Source organism: Peromyscus californicus, unplaced genomic scaffold (genome assembly GCF_007827085.1).
Source record: "Peromyscus californicus insignis strain IS unplaced genomic scaffold, ASM782708v3 Scaffold_11__1_contigs__length_118956290, whole genome shotgun sequence".
Taxonomy (NCBI): Eukaryota; Metazoa; Chordata; class Mammalia; order Rodentia; family Cricetidae; genus Peromyscus; species Peromyscus californicus.
In genome coordinates this window covers 81105218-81129975 of record NW_026294402.1, presented here as the reverse complement: position 1 = coordinate 81129975, position 24758 = coordinate 81105218, and the positions used below count along the sequence as shown (strand labels likewise).

The 24758-nt window shown below is 43.1% G+C and overlaps 2 protein-coding genes across 3 annotated transcripts; one reads left to right on the top strand and one right to left on the bottom strand.

Annotated features, from left to right (window-relative positions):
* Positions 1–205: 205 nt before the first annotated feature.
* Positions 206–3280, bottom strand: Rwdd2a (RWD domain containing 2A). 2 transcript variants are annotated; one of them, XM_052715869.1, is made up of 3 exons: positions 3176–3280; positions 2148–2374; positions 206–969 (listed from the first exon to the last, which is right to left on the bottom strand). In XM_052715869.1, exons 2-3 carry the CDS (start codon positions 2346–2348, stop codon positions 292–294), a joined length of 879 nt encoding a protein of 292 aa, XP_052571829.1. In that variant the 5' UTR covers positions 2349–2374; positions 3176–3280; the 3' UTR covers positions 206–291. The 2 variants fall into 2 exon arrangements, with proteins under 2 accessions (XP_052571829.1, XP_052571839.1); XM_052715879.1 differs by lacking the exon at positions 3176–3280 and adding an exon at positions 2743–3132.
* A 92-nt stretch (positions 3281–3372) lies between these two features.
* Positions 3373–24568, top strand: Pgm3 (phosphoglucomutase 3). Its single transcript, XM_052715855.1, has 13 exons — positions 3373–3489; positions 5016–5221; positions 5647–5831; positions 8046–8113; positions 13413–13546; positions 14354–14549; positions 16267–16424; positions 17106–17189; positions 19475–19573; positions 21364–21477; positions 22294–22416; positions 23414–23587; positions 24355–24568. The coding sequence occupies exons 2-13, from the start codon at positions 5018–5020 to the stop codon at positions 24442–24444; spliced, it is 1629 nt and encodes a 542-aa protein (XP_052571815.1). The 5' UTR covers positions 3373–3489; positions 5016–5017; the 3' UTR covers positions 24445–24568.
* The last annotated feature ends 190 nt before the right edge of the window (positions 24569–24758 follow it).

Genomic DNA, 24758 nt, shown 5'->3' with positions numbered 1-24758 from the left:
CTGCCCTTCTGAGCCTGGCTTTGGACTTGTTGAGCCAAGTTTCTCTGGTTAAATATACTGTTTCATTAATTTATAATGAAATGATAACCAAGTGTGACCTTACACAGCAACCTGGAAACATCACAGTTAGACTGATAGGAAGTTAAAAGGCCTGTTTGCTTCGTTAGCAGTCAGAAAATTCTAGAGCCAGGTTTTCCACCCAGAATTCTATATAGTCATTGGCCTTTTTATTTTGGTTTTATTAACATAAATACTTAGTACAATTACAAGCATAGATATTTTAATAGAGTCCTAAGACTCTGAACTTTTGCTTTCAATACCAAATAGTATCTGAAAAACATGCTCACTTTTGTGTTTTCGGAGAAACTCTAGGAACTGGCCCAGGTTCATGTGATAGTCATTCCTTAGTCCGTAGTCACCGTGGGCCTCGAGGAGCAACTCTTCGAAGGAATGGAAGAGGCGCAAGTCTTCACCGCTCCCTTCTGTCTCCACGCTCTCGGCGTGCTTGCAGGAAATGTGTTTCCAGTTAGGGTATCTGATTGTGTGCCAGAATTCCTCACAGTGATCCTTGAAGCCCTCCACACAGATTATACCAGGCTTTCCTGTCATGCAAAATCCAGTCACATCTAACCTTTTCCCCACTTCCAAAATCTTTTTCCTGAGGTCCTGCTGATATATGTGGTGGCTGTAGATCCACATTCTGAGGAATGTGTTCTTGACTGGCTTTGCCTGTGTGGATGGCTCATCCGACAGCTTTCTGTTGAGGAAGTAGGATGCGCTGTTGTCCTGCAGCCACTGGATTGCTGCACAGACACACAGCTCACCTGGATCGAAAGTCCCTAGATAAGCAGTGAGACCTTGGTTGAGAAGAAGCTGCTGTTGTCTGTCAAGCTCAGGTGATCGTCCAAACAGCTGCAAAGCCACGTATGGGTAGCTGTGAGGCATGGTAACTTGCAAATCAATTGTCACCTTAAAAGAAAAACCACACAGATTTAAATGACCACAAAACCACATGAGCCAGTTTATCGTGGCAACTGTATGACTATGATAGGAACAGTCATGTAGACTGGCAAGTGCCAGCTACAGACCAATCACTACATACTAATCACTGCTGACCTACATGTGCCTGGTGGGTGACCCGTGCTGGATAAGGAAGGGATGAAGTCAGATACGATTTCTGCCTTAGAATAGAGCCTAGTGAAGGAGACACACATTAAACAATGACCACACATAGGGAGAATATAATTTTGAGAAGTGGCATTTACCATGGGAGAAGTTCAGGGTTCCATTGAAGTGTGTAATCAGTGAGATAAAAATCAAGTCTGGGGAAGCAGTACCCCTGCTCTGAAGGAATGGTAACTGAAGGATGAGTAGGTGAGAGCTAACATTAGTTCTCAAGTGCCCCGTCCATATGGTGCCTATACTATGCTTTGCTAATATTCCTAGGAACAAAGGGAACAGAAGATGGGGGTAAATTTATATTTAACGTTTAGATTTTGTATTTGTAGTTACTAGCCACAGTCAGTGCCCTCGAAACAAAATCCTAAGCATTCATTAACTTCAGAGAAGCCCCTCTGTAGCAGGCAGCATTCAGGTTTGTGAAAACCATGGTGTATGTAGAAGACGCATTCTAACAGTTGGGTTGCTAAGAAACTGGATGAGAGGATGGAATAACAACAAGACTGCAAGGTATTTCCACTGAAATCAGTCGGCACGTTTGTTAAAAAGGGATGTGCATTTATGTAAAAGTCAGGATAGTTACTTAAGATAACTTAAGGAGCGTCTCGTGTTTGGTACCTTTTCCTTCCTAACAAGTATTGGGATATGTATTTGGGATTGTCTATTTGTCTCCTGGATAGGAAGCTTATGCACTGGGTTTTTCTGTTAAAAACTGGGCACCTCGGGAATGGAGATGGCCCAGCTGTCCAGAGCACTGGCTGCTCTTCTAGAGGGCACAGGTTCGATTCCAAGTACTCACATGGTGTCTCATAAATTTCTGTACCTCCAGGTCTGCCCTCCTCTGGCCTCCGAGGGCACGGCATGCACAAGGTTCACAGGCACACACATGAGTGCAAAACACCCATACACATTAAAATACACAAAAAAGTGAGCACCCAGAAACACTTAGAACAAATAAAAGCACCCACCTTGGGCTCCTCAATTTGGAGCGTGATCACAAATTCGATGTTGTGTGGGAGCGCCTCCCTAGTACCTTCCAGGTATCGCTTTATGTTCGTTAGGGCGTTTACGTCTTCAAGTTTTACTTCTCCTTGGTTGGGAAACATAGAAAACAGCATTTCCATCTCCAGCAGCTGAAGCTGAAGGCTTTCTTTTACCGATGCTGACATGTCTCCAAATTAACCTGCTTGGAAACCTGGAGAGGCCCAGAAACAGTGGGTTTGTTAATGACATCTGGTGTCCAGGAAATTTTCCCAAGGTCCCTTTTCTAGGAGGCATTTCCACCGTTTGCAGAGAGCTAGGGGCACACACACAGAGACACTTAAACTGTTTAGATTTCTCTCCTGAGCACCAAATCTAGTATGCACAATATCCTTTTAAAATGCTCCGTCAAAACCTAGATTTCCTAGTCTCTCTTCCGCACTCTGACCGGCCATTCAGAAGTCTGAGCTTTCAACAAGTGTTTGGGAGACACGTTCCGCGGCAGGTGGTTGCAAACACCTGTACCCCCGGCCAGGCCAGCCTCAATCCCGAGAAAAGCAGGGGCCGGCCCTGGAATCTCACTCGGATCTCAGGCCTGCGCAGAGCTGGAGGCGGCGAGGAGGGATGCCCGCGGAACGGAGAGGAGGGCTCTGGGTCGTCCCTGCCGCCAGCCGCCAGCCCTCTTCCGCAGACCCCTTGGAGGACAGCCTCCCCGGACTGCAGTGGCGTGCTGCATCTCGCGCAGGTGCATAAGGCTGCCTCGGCCTAGCCAGGGAGCTGGGGGAGGGGTCTGTCACTTAATAAAAGGACGCCTAGGGTCGAGGGGGGTGAGGACCCACGGGGATGGCGCTGCCCTCGCCTTCCAGAGGCTGGGCTGGGAGGTGACCTCGGTGGTCGGAGGGACATCAGTGCGCCCGCCCTCCGGGGACCCCGGCCTCCCGAGGTCCAGGCAGGGAGGCGCAGCTGCCCACCCCGGGTGCTAACCCTCGGCCAGCCTCGGCCGCCGCGGCCTCACCCTTCCAGCTCATTCAAAGCCAAGCAGCCCCCGACCCGGTTCGAACCGCAGCCGCAGTTCCGCGGGCGCGAGCGGCGCGCGGACGGCTAGGGGCGGGGCTTGGCGCATGGGGCGGGGCTAGAACATCCTCCCCGCCGCGATTGGCTGCGGCGGGGGCCGGGAAGAGGGGCGGGGACATCTTGGCCGAGGGGCGGGGCGTCGGGCCGGAAGCCAGGCTGGGCCACGTCTTCAGGGTTTGAGTGAGCTCGTTTGGTACGCACAGCACGGTGGCTGGCTTCTCTGCTGTGGAGAGGACCTTCCAGCTCCAGAACTAGGTGAGCGGGTTTGGAGGCTGTGGGGCCGTTGTGGGTGGGGGATCCTCGGCAGCCGTGGCTGGGGATGACCGCCAGACACACCTACCCACCGCTCAGTGCGGCCCAGGTCCTTGCAGACCTCACGCTGGAGAGCGGGGGAGCCGCGGGTAATCGGGAGCTGGGAGCAGAATGTACTATCGGATGAAAGAAAGAAGCGGGCTACGCTGTCACTTTTGAAGAGTGAAAGCTGTTGGGACTTTTAATCAGCATTCCCATACCCATTGAAATTAGTTCTAGAACTCCCGACGCATTAAAGGGTGGAAGCGTGCTGTTATATGACTGTTATTTTCCTTTCAGAGAGTTTTGGATCTCATAGGAGTGGTTGACACCCTTATGAATAATCGTGATACATTTCCTACTGGTCAGTTTTTACAAAAATATATTCGTCGTTATGAACAAAAGTTTAATTACTTTGGAGCGAACTAAGTTAGCTTGGGAATAACCGATTTTTACAAATTGGACAAAAGCAATCATTTTCCAGCATTGAAGCAAGGAAGGACAATAAAACAAGGAGGTGTGGCTGTTAGCTGAAGGACAGCTGCTTCTCTCTGGGCTCGCTAGGATAGACTTGACCCAGGAAGTTCACAGTCTATGGCTCTGCAAGTACCTTGCTGACTGAGGCAGAAAATCTCGAATTGAATTAATTGGAGGTGTCCCAGAGTATTAGGGGGATTAGGGTTCACGAAGGCAGCATTAAGCAGATGTAAGTAGGTTTAGACATGAATTTAGAAAACTGCTGTCTTCTTGTCTTTGTGAATAAATTGGAGTCTTCTGTGAGATGTCCTAGCTGATCTGGGAGGTCTTAGACAGGAGGAATTGACTGCGCTTTGCTTTTCCTTTGGGACTGACTGTTTCTCTCTAGTGAATGAGTACCATGCATTTCCCAGGTATTTGGTGGTACTCAGCCCTTAGTGGATCTGGCCTTCAGCCTCAGTCTTTCACTGGCCTCACCCCAGACTTTATCAACTAGGGCCTACACCTAAGTTGACCCCTTTGTAAAATAGGATGATCTTTGATCTTCTAGGAGTCTCTGAATAGAGATGTGAGGTCATTATTTAAGGAAAGTTCATCCTGGAGGCCAAGTGGGAAAGAAGTGGACAAGCTGGTTTCTGTCCTGACTCTGCTCTGGAGTGCACAGTTTAGGCAGGAGCTTCTAGTTAATTCTAACTCTAGGAATTCCTCTCTCTCTTTCCCTCTCTTTCTCTTTCTCTCTCTTTCGAGACAGGGTTTCTTTGTGAAACAGTCCTGGCTGTCCTGGAACTCAAGCTATAGACCTGCTTGCCTCTGCCTCTCGAGTGCTGGGATTAAAGGCATGGGCCATCACTGTTGGACTACCTTTTTCTCCTCTTTGCTCCCTTCTCCCACGCCCCCCACCCCACATGGTTCTTTGGAGAGGGTCCCAGTGAAATAAATGTGTTATGTTGAGGTGGCAGTTTGGAAGCAAATGGTCCTTGAAAGCTTTTTCTTCCTATTTCTTACTTTTGCAGACATGGATCTGGAGGCTGTTTCTAAACGCTCAGCATTCCATGCCAAGCCCCAGGGGCTCATTCTCCAGTATGGGACTGCTGGATTTCGGACAAACGCCCAACATCTCGATCATATTATGTTTCGAATGGGATTACTAGCCGTCCTGAGGTCAAAACAGACAAGAGCCACCATTGGAGTCATGGTTACGGCCTCACACAATCCTGAGGTAACAAGTTGGTGCCCTTATTTACAAGGCTGATCTCTAGTATCTTAGCACTTTGATCCAGAGTCCACATTCTAATGCTGGGAGTGTGCCTCCTTATTTGTGTGCTCCTTGTCTGGAACAACTCTCAGAGCAGCTGTCCAGCTGAGCTGGGTGTGGAGGGAATGAAATGAGGCTGTGTTTTGGAGAGTGTCCAGATTAGAGAAATAACAGACCGTCCTTCCCAGTTTGGATGGAGACATTATCAGTAATGATTGTGTCACAAGGAACAGAAGAGGTAATGCAAGGGAAACAGCGGCCGGTGCCTGGCATTGGTGCCAGCGGTACCCAGGGCAGCTGCTCAGCCATCAGTTGGAGGGGTGGCAGTAAAGGTTCTTCCTCCAGTCACCTCCATTGTGTGCTCCCCTTAAGGCTTGTTTCTCTTTTAGGAAGACAACGGCGTGAAATTGATTGATCCGTTGGGGGAAATGTTGGCCCCTTCCTGGGAGGAGCATGCTACCTGTCTGGCCAGTGCTGAGGAGCAGGAGATGCCTAGAGTGCTTGCTGCCATCATGGAGAAAGAAGCCGTGGATCCGCAGCAGGCTGCCTTCGTAGTTATTGGTAGAGACACCAGGTGAGGATCAGAGTTGCCATAACTGTGAGGGATTGCATCTGTTTTCATGCCCAAGGCCAGTGGGCAGGAGTAAGAGAGGCTTAGTCCACCCCCCACTGTCTTTTTGCCTTTTTAAGTGGCACATGGTGACTAAATCTGGGTTTGGAGTCACCCCCATTTTAACTTTTACATAATCTGAGCAGGTTTCATAGTCTTTGGCAGCTTCCATCTCAGGGCTGATGATAAATCAGCATTTTTGTGAGAGTTACATGAAATCATATGTACAAAATTGATGTTTCCTTGTATATTAGCAGCGTTTATTTATTGTGACACTTTGTAGGTTATTTGCCCCATGCAGAGTCAGAGCACATAACTTTTAACAAACTACACTTAGAGATGTGGTTTCTAATTTGTTACTGGTTCAGATGTTCAGTCATTTCTTCATTCTGGAATTTACTGGAAACAGCATTTTATAGTCTGTGTGTTTGTCCTGTTCAGCAGCTTTCGCCTCTACAAAAGCCTCCTTTTTTGCAGTGTTGGGTTAAATGTGTACTTTGAAACAGTAGTTGCTGTAGACTATTATTTTAACTGGGCAAAGATGTGTTACATTTGTTTATGTTGCAGAATATTATTTTAACTGAGTGAAGGTGTGTTACTTTTGTTTATGTTGCATTTGTTTAATTATGTAAAGGTGTGTTGGCATTTGTTTCTCTTTGCCTGTCTAAGGCACCTGATTGGTTTAGTGAAGAGCTGAACGACCAATGGCTAGGCAGGAAAGGATAGGCAGGGCTGGCAGACAGAGAGGATAAATAGGAGGAGGAATCTAGGCTGGGAGGAGAAGAAAGGAACGAGAAAGAGGAGGAGGAGGAGGAGAAGGAAGAAGAAGAAAAGGAGGGACACCCCTGGGGCAAGAAGCCAGACACAGAGAAGCAGTGAAAGTAAGATCTATAGAAGAAACGTAAAAAGCCCCGAGGCAAAAGGTAGATAAAGGAGAAACAGGTTAATTTAAATTAAAAGGACTAGTCAGAAAAGAGCTAAGCTAAGGTCCAGCATTCATAACTATCAATAAGTCTCTGTGTCATGATTTGGGAGTTGGTTGGTGGATCCCAAAAGAAAAAGCCTGGTACAAGTGGTCATTTTCTCTTTCATGCAAGTTCTGGCTTCATCTAAGTCTTCTTTCTAAGATACACCTTCTCATTCTCTGGATAGCTGGTCTTTGTTTTTACCCTGTGCCGTGTTACCAGGTTTTGCAAAAACTACTTACTCATTAGGTCCATAGGCAGCAGAAATAGCTAATTGATTTATGCCCTCAAGTCAGTTATTATCCCATTACTGTGTTTGGCTCTCACCTGTGGTTATATGATGGTTCACTTACTTCTCAGATAGATGGGTAATTTGTTCTGATTTTATAAAATGAAAACTAGGCTTTATGCTCTCAGTAGTTTAAGACCCCACTCTCCTACATCACTGTGTGCATTCAGTATTGATTGTGGCTATTATTAGCTAAGATACATACTGCTGTAGTTAAACATGTTTTAGGTATAAGTTAAGGTGTCTTTTATAACTTTAAAAATATTATTGTGTGTGTGTGTGTGTGTGTGTGTGTGTGTGTGTGTGTGTGTGTGTGTGTGTTTGAGAAGGTTGGGGGGTATCTGATCTCCTTGAGCTGGAGTTACAGGCAGTTGTAAGCTACCTATGTTGGGAATTGAACTCGGGTCCTCTGCAAGAACAATATGCACTTTTAACTACTGAGCTCTCCCCAGCCCTCCTTTATATCCCTCCCACTTTTTCCTTTTTTTTTTTTTTTTTTTTTGCCAGTACAGGGTATTGAATCCAGGGCTTTGTGTATATTAGGAAAACACACTTGTACTGAGCTACAGTCCTAGCTCCCTTTTTAATTTTGATATAGTCGCACGAATTTACCCAAGCTGACCTTGAACTCACTCTGTGCAGGCATTGAACCTAGTGATCCTCCTGCCTCAGCTTCTCAAGTGGGTGGGAGGAATTAGAGGTCTGCGTCAGCAAACCTGGCTCTTTGTATCTAGTTTGTAAATTTAAAAGCCCAAATTTTCTAAGAAGTCACCTGTGCAAAGGATCCTGGGAAAATGATTGTAATTTGCCCTGTGTTTTTGCCAGAGTTGATTGCTTTCAGGTTCATTGAACGTGTATTTTGAAATTGTAAGCACACACTCCTCCATTTGCTTTCCCGTTTACTAACTTTCTTTTCTTTCACAGGCCCAGTAGTGAGAAACTTTCACAGTCTGTAATAGACGGTGTGACTGTTTTAGGAGGTCAATTTCATGGTATGTAATTTTAAGTTAATCATCAAGAAATTGTTTTTTAAATTTAAAAAGTAGCACATACTTAAAATTTGGAAATGACAAACAATAAAAGTTAAGAAATTAATACCTAGATAAACTTTTAAAATATTGCAGGTTTTTCAGGGAAGGCATATGAGTTTACCCATGGGGGCAGAGCATTTTAAATCTTTTCTGCTTGTGACCCCATTTGCCTGATAAATTTTCCACAGCACCTGCTATACAGGTATCTGAAATCACAGGTCCAATGTTTGCTGATCATAAATTATAGAGAAATTTATTATAAAATAATTATTTATACATACAATTTTACCATTTTTAAAGGATGAAAGCAAATTTACAAACTAATTAGATGGGTATGCTTATTTTTTTTTACAGAGTTCAATCTTGGCTGACTATTTGACACTGTAGGACATGGGGCACTGCCAACATTTTCCAGAGTTTGTAATTATTGTTATTATATAACTGTCAGTGCTGAGAATGCTGCTTGGCCTTAATGCAGAGCAGGAATATATTTAGGCCCATATCAGAAATGGTTGTAACTCCTGTTCTGATTTGAGATGTGTGTGTTCTCTGATTGCTCACCTGGTCGTCCTTAGTCTGCTCCAGGTGGGTCTCTTGATGTTCGTTCAGGGTGCTGTCTCCTGTATTCACCTGAATTCAGATTGCTGGAGCCTCTGGAGAGATCGAGATCCTGCAGTGTTGGGTTAAGCTGCAGAGAGCCCGAGGCATTTGTGGTGCAGTGTGTGTAGTATGGATTGACAATCTTTTTGATTTTGTGTGTGCGTGTGTGTGTGTGTCTGTGTGTCTGTCTGTGCGCACACATGCAAGTGCGTATGCTTGTGTGCATGTATGTGGGTGTGTGTGGAGGCCAGAAGTCAGTGCTGGGTGTCTTCCTTGATCCCTACCTTATATGTTGTGGTAGGAAGTCCTACTTGAACCCAGAGCTCACTGTTTCAGCCAGTCCTTTCTCAGGCGTTTAGCTAAGGTCAGTGTGGCTAGTCTTGCTAGCCAGCTTGTCCCAGGGAACCCTCTTCACTTCCCGAGTGCTGTTTTTTCATTTTGTCGTGAGCGTTTTCTTTGGCTACTCACCTGGGTGTGCTTTAAATTCATTCATGATAGGGAAGAGACTCACCTGCAGCAGACCAGGGCTTGAGGTGGGCCCCCACACCTGCCCAGCAGTTGTCGGGTGTCTCTCTGGGTGCTGGGGTCCTGCTCTAGTCCTGCTGTCTACCTGTGCTTTGCTGGCTGAGCCAGCCTGAGCCCCTTGACAGTCATTGTCCTAGGAAGAGAGTAAGTGGTCTGTGACCGAAAACAGGAACTTGGATTCAGCGCTTCTCACCATAGGTTATGCCCTCACAGCTCTCCGAACTGTGACGGTTTTCTTTACCTTTCTGCTTGCTCGGACACGTTCCTTCTTGGTTTTCTCTGCTGCTTGTTTTCTGTCCCTTTTGCTAAGGGCTCCTCGGCCGGTCCCCTCTTTGATCTACATCATGTCTGAATGGTTGTCTCTCCAGCCTCCTTCATACATGCATGCATCCACTCATCACACATTTCTGGTTATCTGCTCTGTGGTGTCTGTTTCATGCGTGTCCTAGTTCCCAGTGAGATACCCACATTCTGTCATGATGTGTGCGTAGATAATGTGGATGCTCATCCCAGTCAGCGGTGCTTCATACAAGCAAGCAGCCATCTGTGCCATTGACGTGATGTGCAGTGGTGAGAACTGTCTTTGGTTCCCTGGCCCCACTCCCGGGCCTGTTCTTACCCAGTGTACAAATTCACTTCGAGCCTTGGCCCAGTTTGCATTCACATCGCCAGACCCATCTTTCTGTCATCCCTCCCAGAGTGGCTGATCTTTCTCTATTTGGGTCTGTTTCTAGATGAATCACTTCTAGTTTATTAAATATAGAAAAATTTGATTTTTTTTTTTTGTAACACCTTGCTTGTCTCCCTTCAGTGGTTTCAAGGTAGGTTAAAGGAATTGCCACTTGGGGTGGGCAGTAAGACTAGGGAGATAGATAAGCAGGGGCCAAATAACTTCAAAAACAAGGATTTGGATTGTGTCCCATGTGCAGCGGGGCCCAAGTAAGGGGTTTTATGCACAAGAGTAATGGACCATTTTTACTTTAAGCCACCACCTTCTTAAAGAGAAGGGAGTTGGGGGAAAAAGATCAGGGCGTGTGCAGTGCGCTTTGTGTAGGAGTGATTAAAGACACAGGCAGTGGAAAATCCTGGGGCTTTTCTTGAATTCAAAGAATTTGGGGATTTGGTTAAGGTTAGTGCCATGAAAAATAACTTTTAGGTTTCAGGGAGGGGATGGGACGGTGCTTTTCTTTGAGTGTGTATAACAGTTACATAGTGTGCCCATTAGTCTTTGTCACCTGAGAAGAGGGAAGGAACTTCACTGGAGAATTACCTCCATCTGATTGGCCCATGGCCACGTCTGCAGGGCATTTTCTTGACTGCTGATCAGTATGGGAGTGGCCCAGCCCATTGTGGGCTCCCATTCTAGTGCAGGTAGGCCTGGGCTGTGTAAAAAAGGCAGCTGAGAAAGCCGTGGAGAGCAATCTGGAGCAAGCAGCATTCCTCCATGGACTGTGCTTCAGTTCCTGCCGGGAGCTCCTGCCCTGGCCTCCCTCCCTGGCGGATCCTTTTCTCCCCAAGTTGCTTTTGGTCATGGTGTTTGTTATAGCAACAGAAAGCAAAGGAGTACACTCAGTATTTGGGAATTTCAATATTGCTCTCAAAATCCTTGTTTTCTCCTTTAGCATGTCTTTTAGAAGAATTTATTTTATTTTGGACCATTTCCATTTAATTAATGTAGGTGATTATCCACATTTTTTCACACCTCCTCTCAAATCCTTTCACCGGAGCGACTGGCCTCTGGAACCGTTCTGTTGTGTGGCTGACGACCCAGGACCTTTAAATGTTCCTATGCCTCCTTGCAAACTCTTCCTTTGAGTTTTCATCTAGCTCAGTAGTTCTCAGCCTTTGGGGGGTCACATATTAGCTATCCTGCATATCAGATATTTACATTACAATTCATAACAGTGGCAAAATTAGTTATGACATAGCAGCGAAATAATTTTATGGTTGGGGGTCACCATAACAAGGGAACCGTATTAAAGGGTTGCAGCATTAGGAAGGTTGAGAACCATTGGTCTAGCTCATGCCTGGCATTCATTTCTCTTGCTTCTTGCTCCTGGTGTTCTGTGTCCAGCTGTGTCTGAAAGGTAGCAGCTGTTTGTTTCCTTAGGAAGTCACTGGTGGCACATGTATTAAGATGCCTGACAAACATACTCTTTTGGCAAAGTTTAGTGTTCTACCAGGAACCTTGGCCACTGCCTGACTGAGTCTGCTTTAGTTTGTTAGTGACAGGGGTCTTTCGGGTTCTGTGCTGATGTACAGCGGAGACCGCAGTGCCACACAAGGCATTGTATGTCATACGTTGTGCTGGTGGAGACAGCTCCTGAGGGCTTCCTGCAGGTCTCCTCACTAAGACACTGCAGGGAGTGCAGACTTGGGGTGACCCAGCCCTGATGCACCCTTATAACGTGAATGAGGCTTCAACATTATGAAGGGCTATTCTTCTGCTGGGTCCCTCATCTTAGCCCAGTGTGGACTTGCTTTCCTGCTTAAAGCCCCAGGTCTACTTCTGCTTAGAGTGATGTCTTCAAGGATGCTTTCAGCCCTGCTCCTGGGAGTCACATAGATGTAGGTTTGATGATTCCTCTCGAGTGATGAGGAATTCCTTTCAAAGCGAGTGCCCCCTCTTTCCCTCTCCCTTGTCTTTTTTATTTATTTATTTATTTTTATTTCGAGACTCAAACTCAAAGATCCACCTACTTCTGCCTCTCAGGTGCTGGGATTAAAGATGTGTATTGCCACACTGGGCTGAGATTTTTCTCTTATCCTATAATTTGGGTGGTTTTCAGGATGGTTCATTTGAATTTTATCTGTAACCTGTTTTAAATCATTAACTTTTTGCTATTATTAGTCGTTTACAATTCTTTTAGAATTATTCAACATGTCCTTATAATGATACTGTTATGGCACTGGGGTTGTTCAGAGATATACCAGTCTGACCATGAATAAATTTTAAGAAAAGAAGAGGCTTTATTCAGATACTGGCACCAGATCTGTGCCTGAGATTCAGGACTTCTAAGGTGTAGCATCCAGTTACATTAGTCAGAGGCTTATAAAGGCATCACTCAGAAGGCTATACACTTCACACCTCCATACATCCTGATGCACTTCCTGCCTAAGTGTAATCAGGTATGCAGCCTGTCTATATGCAGTCAGGGCAAGCAGACTTGTTTACAGAAGTAGTTTGTTGTCATACATGAACAACATTTTCCTAAAAATTGTTCAAGACCAGGACCTGGAGAAATGGCTCAGAGGTTAAGAGCACTGACTGCTTTTCCAGAGGTCCTGAGTTCAATTCCCAGCAACCACATGGTAGCTCACAACCATCTATAATGAGATCTGGTGCCCTCTTCTGACCTGCAGGCATACATGCAGGCAGAACACTATATACATAATAAATAATAATAATAATAATAATAATAATAATAATATAATAAAGAATTGTTCAAGACCAGGCAATTACAAGAACATCCCCTAGCACTCTGGGAAGTTAGTCTATCCTTGGAAGAGTGGAGCTTATAGGTTAGAGGCATTTTTGTTTTATAGATCGCTTAAGAACAGTAATTGAAACTTAAAATATAATGTTAGCCATCATAATGCCAGTGGATGTTTGTGCATTTGGATATTTTGAAAGTTTTGTGTTCATATTTTCTGAGATTCTGGGATAAGTCACCAAACTAGACCACCCATGGGTAGAAACAAAGATTTATTGGTGATTAAACTATGAAGGCTCTCTCTGGGTGTGTGTGTGTGTGGGGGGGAGCAGAAAGAAGCGCAAAATGGTGGAAAAGCAAGCGGATTTTATGTCACAGTCATCAGGGTGGGGACCTGAGCTGATACTGAGGCAGAGACAGATGGATCTCTGTGAATTGGAGGCCAGCCTGATCTACAAAGTGAGTTCCAGGACAGCCAGGGCTGTTATACAGAGAAACCCTGTCTTGAAGAAACAAAACCAACCAAGTAGTCTTTCTGTTTATCAGGTCAAAGTCCTTCTGTTCAGGACAATGTCACCAGTACTGCTATCTTTTTTCTGGGGGGAGTGGCCGGTTTGGATCTAACATTCTTAAGGCATGAATTCATGTGAGCTTCTTTTGTTAATAAGTGAGCTGAACTGACTTTTGTGTTTGTTTGGCAGATTATGGCCTGTTGACCACACCTCAGCTACACTACATGGTGTATTGTCGGAATTCCGGAGACCGGTATGGAAAGGCCACCATAGAAGGCTACTGCCAGAAACTCTCCAAGGCTTTTGTAGAACTTACCAAACAGGTGAGACATTTTTCCATTGTGATTAGAATTTCAACAGGTGAGTACAGTAATACAGTCAGTCAACAACCTAACTTCCATAGCTTACCTCTTGGCCTCCTCCTTTTCTCCAAATGTGACTTGGCTCCAGTTTCTCTTTGGCAGAGCCCAGAGTATATAATGGCAAGGTGCATCCTGGGAAACCTCATGATGTCTTTGCTTGTGGTTATCAGTAGTCACTGGGATGAATTTGATTATAATGTAGATGCTACTAGCTTGAGAAAGTGCTGCCAGGAGGGAATTTCTTGTAGGTAGACTCCATTGTTTAATCTGGAGACATATGCAGGGCGTGATTCACCTGACAGTCCTTGTTCTCAAAGAATTCAGATTTTGATGTGGGCACTGGTTAAAGACTGATAATTATAAAACAAACAAAAAACCCCCAAGCCCTCAATGTGCCCGGTGATATTACCTGCCTTGCAGACAATGCTCGTGTTAGTCAGACACCTACCTGTGTGCTCATCTGCACATTTAGATGACTGTCAGGAAGTGAGGACTGGTACTTTAATGGGCCATGCTCTGTTGGGCGGGGCTCAGTTCTCATGCAGCGGCCTCTCTGTAGCTTGTTCATTCCATGGCACCACTGCTGTGTTGCCCAGGTTTACTTTGCTGGTTTGTAATTCCTCTGACTGTATGCAGGTTTTCTGTGTTAAATTAGACATGTACATGGAAATAACAGAAGACCTTTTCATGTATGCGTGCGTGCATGCATGCGCGCTTGGTGATTCACTTTGGTGACTTGTTTTCCTTCCCTGTCTTTTTCCTTTGAAGGCTTCCTGCAGTGGAGATGAAAACAGATCGGTTAAGGTCGACTGCGCCAACGGCATAGGGGCCTTGAAGCTGAAAGAAATGGAGCACTACTTCTCCCAGGGACTGTTGGTTCAGCTGTTTAATGACGGGACTGAAGGGCGTCTCAATCACCTGTGCGGTGCTGACTTCGTGAAGAGTCACCAGAAACCCCCACAGGGTACGCCCCTGCAGCACTGTCTACCTACACTGTCTCCGAGGGAAGAGGCACACCACTCGTCCTGGCTCTGCCACCTTTGGGTCCTTAGAAATCTTCCCACTCCTAAGTGCCATTCAAAACATGCTCAGGTCCTGCTGAAAGCTCAGACAGGAAACAGCACATTAGCATGGCAGCTCTCAGAACTGAGATCCTGTCAGAGTCGAAGTGTCTTGTCAGCGCACAGGTAGCCCCGCTCCTTTCTCATTCAGTCTGTTGAGGGAGGGTGGGATGCCCTTAGGTTGGAAAGTCCTCTTCCTGTTCTGTTGCCAGGCTTTGCTGGTGGCTCAGGTCCAGTGAGCACACTGAGAATCGCTGTTCCAAAGGCAGCAGTCGTCAGAAGCTCCGCCTTCCTGGTGTCATGGCAGGCTGCCTTTAAAGCATCAGTGCATTCACTGGTCCCCACATGGGAAGATTAGGAAGAAGCCTGGTCACGTTTTAATGGTGTAGTAAAGAGGTATTTGAGGTGCTCTCTTACGGACCCTAGGATGCTGTCTGCTAACCTTGCCTGGCTTGCAGATGGATTGTTTGGACTGCTGAGTGTTTGCCTGTGCTCAGTTGCGTTTTTATTTCACTGTTGAATAATTCTGACTTCTCTATCAAAATCATCAAATCTCCATCTCCTCACATTACAAATCAGCTGCCACCACTCCACAACTGTCTTGCATCCGCCTCACTTGTTTGGACTGTCCTGCCTTACTGTAGGAAGCATTTAGAATTTTAGTTTATGCAGCCTTTTTACTGTAGTGCTTGTTTTGATATTACTTTACCTGTCCTTCAGGTCTAGACCTTCATCCGTCTGTCTGATTGTTGAGGTCTCCCTCTGCTGCTTTGGCTGCCTCTGTGTTCTAAAGAGACCCAACCCTCCACTCCTCCAGGCAGCAAGGCTAACAGTCTGGCTTTGTCTGCTGCCATCCTTGTTAAGGGACAGCAAGGTTTTCTAGTAAATCTGATGTAGCAGTTGCTGAAGTTTCAATGACTTTATGAAAATTCTCAGTGAGCTCTTGAAAGTTATAATTCTGTGCTCCTGATTACATTTCTTATTACTGTTAGTATAAGTAGATAAAATACTTATATTAGAATTAAATAGAAGCATATACCTTGTCTACTGCTGATTTTTATTTTTAATATATAAAGGATAGTATGGTACTTTTAGAAATCTTACATTTAGAAGTCGCTTAACTTTTAAATTATATGGGAAACTTGCCTAGCCAAACCAACTGGTTAATAAAATTTCATTTTAGTATAATAGCACATTTCAGCATGAATAGATTTGAGGGCCTTTTTTTTAAGTTTGCTTTGCAAGAATTTAACCTGCAAGAAAAGTACCAGTAGCTGGGAGTGTGGCACACACCTTTAATCCCAGCCCTCAGAGGAAGGTGACTCTTAAATTGGAGGTCAGCCTGGACTAAATAGTGAGAATCCTGTCTTCAAAAAGAGCACCAGTAGACACTAGTATTTAAAACTGGAGACATTGGTTTGTATTTGGGAAGAATCTTCTAAAATATATCTTGAAAAATTTATAGTGGATGTGCTGTACTGTAGCATATAATGCTAATTTTGATCTGCTATATTGAAAAAATAATTGTGTGTGTGTCAGAGAAAAATCTAATATTTTATATAGTGAGTTTTATTCCTATTTCTTAGTCTAAAATGTACTCTAAATCCTCCTGTGTGCTAGGAATGGAAATGAAGTCCAATGAAAGATGCTGCTCCTTTGATGGGGATGCAGACAGGATTGTGTATTACTACTGTGATGCAGATGGTCACTTTCATCTCATAGATGGAGACAAGATAGCGACGTTAATTAGCAGTTTCCTTAAAGAGCTACTGTTGGAGGTAAGGTGGGGCTGGGGAGCAACCAGACTTGCTAGGGAGCACTTCTACATCAGAGTCTTTTGAGTGTTTCAGCGCTATGGTGTATGGGGAGTTCCTGATATTTGTGGCCTGAAAACAAAAAGAAGTGGAAGTTGCAGCCATTTCAGCATATAGGGGCTTTGGTCTTAGTAAAGATGGTATTCTAGATGACTGTATGTATGCTGCTTTTCTTTATACTGGTTTGACTTTATCTGCAGCTTCGTGCAGTTTTGGTTTCTTTAAAATTGATGATGCATGCATTACTGAGAATTCCATCATTATTGCAAAGCATCCAATTCTAAGAACAAATAATACCTGAGATGATTATTACTGTGATTATGATAAGTTTAGTAATTGATTTTTTTCCTCTTTTGGAAAATCCCTGAATCTAGTATATAGTTGAAATTACAATAATCTGGAAAAGGTTTATTAATAATTTATAGAGATCACACATTGTCTTAAAGAGGGTTCACTATAAAACTGTGCTTGCAAGTATTTTAGACTTTTTTCCTCATAGTGTATGCTTTCTTTTAGAATACTATTTATTGCTTAAAGCAAGCCAGGGCAGAACTGGCTGATTCTGCTTGCCTTTATGACTCTCACTTGTGTCAAAGGCTCCTGTGCATTTGATGGTGAGTTCAGTGTGTCATTGTTTCCTTCTAGATTGGAGAAAGTCTGAATCTTGGTGTCGTACAGACTGCATATGCAAATGGAAGTTCCACTAGATACCTTGAAGAAGTTATGAAGGTATCACATTGTCTTCAGTTTTGGGTCATTTCTGAATAGTGTGGTAAGATAATTCTGTGAGGAAAATGATGTTACTACATGAACAGTGAACAAAGCTGAGCCATTGTCCAGGTGATGGTGACTAGGAGCAGAAGTCTCACATGTCCCTGGTGTAAAAGGGAGGGTGGCTTTCACCTTGGAGCGTATAGAAACCTGAATTCTGTGATCTTATAATGAATGCAGATCTTTTTAAAGGCTAAGTGAGCCACATTTGCAATCCTGACTACTTAGGGCCTGAAGATGCCTCTTTCAAACACAAACCATAAGGTAATAGTGCACCTGTATCTTTTCATTGCCGTGATCAAAGACCTGGAAAGCAACTTAGGCAAGGAAGGGCTTATTCTGCCTCAGTGTGAAGGCAAACAGCACACTGTGGGAAAGGTATGGGAGGAGTGTGAGGCACACGGACACACTGGGCCACTCGGGAAGTAAGGATAGAAAAGTAGGTCCCCCAGTGACCGACTGCCTTCAGGTAGGCCCCTCACCTCCAGGCACACTTGAGAGATGGCCAAGGATGGTATCTGGTTGTGCTTTGGTGAGCCTAACATTAGGTAGTGAGAGAATCTTTACCAGTAATCATCTGTTGTGTTGGGAGTATGTATGAAATGGAATGTGTTTGCTTGGCTCTTGGAGTAGGTGAGTGAGGTTATTTCCTGTCCTTGCTGTGCTCTCTTTAGCACACTACCTGTGATGTGTTCATCATGATCTGGCTTCACGGACTTGATTTAATTGTCTTTCTACCATCTGCCGGAGAGCCAGACTCTTCACACTCCCTGCTCAGAGTCAGGGGTTCATAGACAAAATTGGAAGCTGTTTGCTTTTCTCCAAATTCCTGCAGGCTCTGGGCAGATAAGTGAGTCAACACAGTAGGTAAAACGGGACCAAGAAGTATGCCTAGGCCAGCTGATGTCTACTTTGATCAATTTTCTGGGGAAGTAGAAATGAAATTTCGTGGAATCTGCTCACTTTTGCTCTACTTTAAATATATGGTTACAGTGGCTTCACTCCAGGGCTTTTCATGGGGTTAGTGCTTGACCCTAGGACACATTCTGAGAAATGCAGTAGTGTGACATGAGTTGATGTCATTGTGTGAACATAGAGTGTATTCAGCTTTGATGACCATGGCATCACTAGGAGACTTGATCTGGTACCACTGCAGCATCCATTATCTGTTCACTAGGAGACTTGATCTTCTGGTACCACTGCAGCATCCATTATCTGTTCACTAGGAGACTTGATCTTCTGGTACCACTGCAGCATCCATTGTCTGTTCACTAGTAGACTTGATCTTCTGGTACCACTGCAGCATCCATTGTCTGTTCTTGACCACAATGTTATTTAGTGCATGAGTGTTTAATTTGAAAATTTCATCTGTATTTACCTATTATGTTTAGAAACTTAATACACACCAGAAACTGTTACTTGTCAACCCATTTTTCCTTTGGTTAAGTATTTTGGCCTTTGCCATCCTATGGTTAAGTCCAATAAATGCTGCCCTTACTGGATGTCTCTCTTGTAGTTTTGTTTCTGTCAGTTTTTCCTAAATCTGTTAGACCCACCTTTGATAGACTGCTGGTCTATCTGCTGCTGGTCTAGTTAGGGTTATTTATTACTATCTGTGATCAGTCTTGAAAGTCTAACTGCCTTTTCGTTATTGTTACGTTCATTTTCCAAGACAGGGTTTCTCTGTGTAGCCCTGGCTGTCTTGGAACCACTCTACAGAACAGCTGTCTGTCCCTCCAGTGCTAGGATTAAAGGTGTGTGCCACCACACCCATCCCTCATTGGTCTTTCTTAACTTTCTAAGCCAATAGTTAGCAAGAAATAGTCAGGGGACTCGATCTAGCTTGTCACTGTTTATAAGAGTTCTATTGGAATATCGAGCGTCTTGCACATTTGTTTAGGTGAGGTCTGTGGCTGCCTCCGAATACTACAGAATGATTGTGAGAGACCATATAGCCTGCATAGTGTATGATATTTTCCTATAAAGAAGGATTGGCCCTTCATTGAAAAAGCACGCAGACCTTTGTCCTCCGTTCTCCATACTGCAGCTCAGGCAACCCTCTGAAGGCAGAGAATGCCACCTAGTTGCAGTCATTCCTTGTGTGGGTGTTTTAAGCCTTTATTGTCTTTCGCACCAGAGGGAGGTCCCCGATTTTGTTCCTTGTCTTATTTCTGGAATAGTAGATATCTAACTTTTGACTCTCTATTGATTAACTGTTGCTGTTTTTCTTTAATGTGTTGTAGGTGCCTGTTTATTGCACCAAAACTGGTGTCAAACATTTGCATCACAAGGCCCAAGAGTTTGACATTGGAGTTTATTTTGAAGCAAATGGGCATGGCACAGTAAGTTAATAATAGATTTCTGTTGTAGTTTGTTCAATGACTAGGTAGTAGGAAATGACATGATCAACATATACCTTTAGATAGAATCAAACGTCTATTTTAAAGACTCTAATGATCCTCTGTGAAGAAGTGTACCAATTTGTTCTTTAAGTGGGCTGAGGAGAGTTCAGTTGGGTAACCAGGCATGAGGTCTTGAGTTTGATCAGTACTGGGGAGGCAGAGACAGGTGGTCAATGACCAACCAACCGAGCCTAATCAGTGAGCCCTTCAAATGCAAGACTTTGTCTCACAAGACAAGGTGGACAGCACTTGAGGAATACCCGAGGAGTCAGTCCTGGCCTCAACATGTATGCATACACACACACACCCCAGAAAACCCCAATAAATTATTTTAAATGTACTGTTCATTTTCTTAAAATATTCCCACTTCTTACAGAGATTAGGTCAGTATCTATAATAAAGTGTTATTGGGTTTAACGTATATACAAGCATAGGTTTTTTTTTTTGTTGTTGTTTTGGTGGTGTTTGTTTCATGGTTTTCTTATAAGGACTATTGTGGAAAAAAGTCATACATACTTCACCATAAAAGTCACTATTTTAAAGGGTATAACTTTTTTTTAAAGATTTTTTTTAAGTTCAGATTTTGTTTAAAAATGTCTTTGTACATCACCTCATTTCATGAATGGATTTGAGGTAGATATGAGAATATTTGAATGTAGTTTAAATCATTCTCTTCACTAATTTCAGTTTGGCTTTTGGAAGAGCCATGAATATAAGGAGAAGGAGAATGTTTTTACAAAATGCAACTAAAATATAACTTCAGTGATCTAAGCTTTTAAGGTGAAGTCCATTGTTATGGAATATTCCTTTATACTATGTGAAGATGTGTCACTGTGATTGGTTCAATAAAAGGCTAAATGGTCAATAGCCAGGCAAGGGAGTATAGGCAGGGTGACCAAACTAAGAATGCTGGGGAGAGAAATGACGGAGTCAGAGGAGTCACCAGCCAGATGGAGAGGAAGCAAGATGAGAATGCCCTACCTGAGAAAAGGTACCAAGCCATGTGGCTAAACATGGATAAGAATTATAGGTTAATTTAAATGTAAGAGCTAGTTAGTAATAAGCCTGAGCTACCAGCTGAGCATTTGTAATTTATATTAAGCCTCTGAGTCAATTATTTGGGAAGTGGCTGCTGGGTATTTGGGAGTTGGTGAGATAGAAACCTCCACTTACAGTCCATAAGGTCTGTGTTGAATCTGCTCACCTTTACTTATAGAAAAACAATGGTATGTCTGTTCAGTCAAAATTTACAAAAACCAGGTGACCACCTTGTATCTTATTTTGCCAAGAAGTGCCCATTTCCTCAAGTGATTGAGCACTGTGTGCTAATGTCAATACTGGCCTCTTTAGGGCTATAAAAGGATGGGTAGGCACTTCAAAACAAAGGAATGTGTATGGTAAAAGTATCTGACACTATCTGTCATACTAGTGAGTGCAATGAACTCTTTGTGATGTGTTCCCTATCCTTTAACAGTACCTACTGCACAGAGTTAAAAAAGTGAGCTGGAGAACAGTGAGCTCATATGTATTCAGTTTTTGTCAGTGCTATCTTTTTAACTATTTTTATAATCCATAAACTTTTTCCTTAGTAATACCCTTTGTGCTGTGATTTGATCTTAACATTAATGGCAGACATCAAGCTACCATCATTTTTCTATTCAGTTTCTCTGGATTCTAGGACTGAAAAGTGATCTGGAGTTTGTGACTGACTTCATATGCTTCTGCTGCAGGCACTGTTCAGTGAAGCAGTTGAAGTGAAGATAAAGAGACTAGCACAAGAATCCGACGATGAGAAAGGGAAAGCTGCCAAGATGCTTGCAAGCATCATCGACTTGTTCAACCAGGTTAGGACTGGTGAGGTGGAGGCCCTGAGTTACCCTAACATTGGTCGCAACATGGAACAAAGAATTACATAAAAAGTGGAGACGTCCTGGCTTGGTGGTTTGCTTCTAACAGTGGTGCCCACAGTTGAGACTTGCACTAGAAATGGAACATTTTTTATATGCTTCCTTTTCTTGATATTTTATCAGGAAAATGTTGAAGTGTTCAAGTATACTCAGTAGTTACTGAGTTATATATTTTGTGTGTTTAGCTAACTTTTCAAAGGCAGTGTTTGGAAAATATTGTAACATTTACATGTTTGAGCAAGATACGTGTGAGTCCTACAGTTGAAGGTTGCTATGGAAGAGCAACAACCAAGTCAGGAAAGGCAGGGGATCCAAGTGTCTGATGTGGATCGGACATTTTATTCACCCTTCTTTATAATCACAGCAGTAATGCAGGAGACAAGGTTATAATTTCCATTTTACAAATGAAATGCAAGCTTAGAGTTTGGCTCTAACTTCAAGTGTATCTTGAACCAAAGTTTATTTTATTAGTATCACCATATCTAAGAGGAGATCTAGTGAAAGAATTTGAGTTATAGGATGTCAGGGCCAATCCAGTCTAGATGTTTCTCCTGAATTGGTTTAATCAACTTGGGATACAGGTCATTGTTATCTTCCATAGCTATGTGCACCTCCTTAGTGTTCATGTTATTTATTCACTCTCTGGTTAATGATGCATGTACAGGGCAGCTTGATTTTCTGAGATGGACAGCATTCATGTGGGGCTTCTGAAAGGGTGGCTTATATGCTTTGTTTCCTATCCCAATCTTGCAGGCAGCTGGAGATGCTATCTCTGACATGCTGGTGATTGAGGCTATCCTGGCTCTGAAGGGTCTGACTGTGCAGCAGTGGGATGCTATTTATGTTGATCTTCCTAACAGACAACTCAAAGTTAAGGTGAAGAGAGCATGAAACCACCTTTCAGAATGTAGCTGGTTCTTCCAAGTGTTCCCTGAGTGGGTTTTATTTCAGTCTGTATGTATACTCTACTTAGAAAGAAGGCCTCTTATACTAACTGCTTTACTCACAATTTAAAAAAATAACTTATTCTGTACTTCCACTTTTATGACAAAGGATGGTATTGTATGAATATGCATCATTTAAAAAATATGAACAAAATGACAAAAATTATGTAACTAGCTTAAACAGGATTCTGCTTTCCTGCTCATTTTTCACAGCCCAGCCCATATTATTTTGAAGCAAAACCAAGACTGATAATTTTATTAACTGAAAATGTTGCTTCAGAATTAACTTTTAGTTCACATAATACTTAAATTTTTTCATTCTTTTTTTGAGACGTAAGCCTCAGTTTTTACCCGCCTGGCGAGTCCCCTGATGACAGACCCCACAGTGCTTTCCAGAGCTAGATGTAAACCGTAGTCTCTGGACTCAAAGGGAGAGAATTCTCCAAAGGCATTTCACATGAATGACTATTTGATTTGTATCAGTCCACACATTCTCCAGTAGAATTTGTTGAAAGTTAATTAGGAATATTAAAGCCAGAGTTCACAGAAATGGCTGCAAGTATCTGGATTTGCTCTTGGCATATTTAGAAGACTCTTACCTCAGCTCTCTCATATAATAGCTTGCCACAATTTGATCAGTAACTACCGGGGTCAGACAATAGTTATTGACCATTGTTTTATTGGGAGCTCTGTGACAATGTGTGGAAATGTTCTGTTTGGCTAAAGGTAAATTTTTGTATACTGAAGAATTTTTCTTAACTAGTATAAATGTTAAAAATGTTACATGGTTTTAGCTAAATAAAAAGGAAATGTGATTGCAGTTTTTCTTCACTACTCTGCTGCTTCACTGATGCACACTGTTACTCTGTGGGCGGGACTATTTTGAACAGAGTCCAACATGTTAACAGATAGGAAATGTCTGTGCTCAGGTTGCAGACAGGAGAGTTATTAACACCACTGATGCTGAAAGACAAGCAGTCACTCCTCCAGGACTCCAAGAAGCCATCAATGACCTGGTGAAGAAGTACAAGCTTGCCCGAGCTTTTGTCCGACCCTCTGGAACGGAAGACATTGTCCGAGTATATGCAGAAGCAGACTCACAAGTAAGCTGGGACCAGGGGAGGAGAAATCACTGTTTAGTTGTGTCTGGAATCTCAATTTGACATTAAGATTGAATGTACTGGGAGGTATATAGTTAAAAGAATTTCACACCCCCTTTAATTTGTTCCCAAACAGTTCTTTATTGTGGATTCTTAAGGGTGATGTTCTGGCTGTGCAGGAGTATCTAATAAATCCTTTGACACATGCTGATTTTAATGTATTATAGATTATTTCCCCTTTAAAACTACAGTCCCATGAGTGAGTTTGTGGAATCGGCCAGTTTTACTATTTCCAAAGCAACTGGTAATGCTTGCTTTTCTTTCTAGACTTTTGAATTGCTTTTAAAGTTTTTCTTTAAATGACATTCTTACTCTACCTGTATTTTCTGCAGTTTTATCATTTGCCCTTTATACATACTGTGGTTGAATGGGGACTCTGGAAACAACACCAATTACTTTTTTACATGACAATGGGTATCTCTGATAGAAATCCTAAGAATTACTTATTCTCAGCAGTTGTAACCTTCCTGATTTTAAAGGGGCTTGGTTACTTACTTGATTTTGGAAAAATTTTATAAACTGAATTGAAAATTTACCTTATTTAGAAGAATCCAACTCACTACTTATAGGCTTTGGAACTTATTACTGACTGACAGATAAAAAAGGTTATTTGACTACCTCTGAAACAGAATCAAAAGCATCCTCCCCTAGACTAGCCAGGATGAATGGCAGGTGCTGTCTCTCACTTAATCTCTTATTGTGATTTGCAGGAAAGTGCAGATAGGCTTGCATATGAAGTGAGTTTGGTGGTGTTTCAGCTGGCTGGAGGCATTGGAGAAAGGCCACAACCATCTTTCTGAAGATAACTTTTATATTCTTGAAAAATGGACTTTTATGCAACAATTGACAATACTGTCAGTACTAAGGCATTTGTAATCCTAACATTACAAAATCACTCTTAATGGAATTAGATTTTTTTTTTTTTTAAATAAATACTACCAGGAAAAACAAACAAAACTGTTTAGAGGCTGGTAAACAAAGCACTCTAATGGAATTAGATCTGTTTTTTTAAAAATACTACCAGGAAAAACAAAACTAAACTGTTTAGAGGCTGGTAAATCTTAAGACTTGGTAATGAAGCTCATCTCTGATTTTAATCTGTATTAAGTTCTAA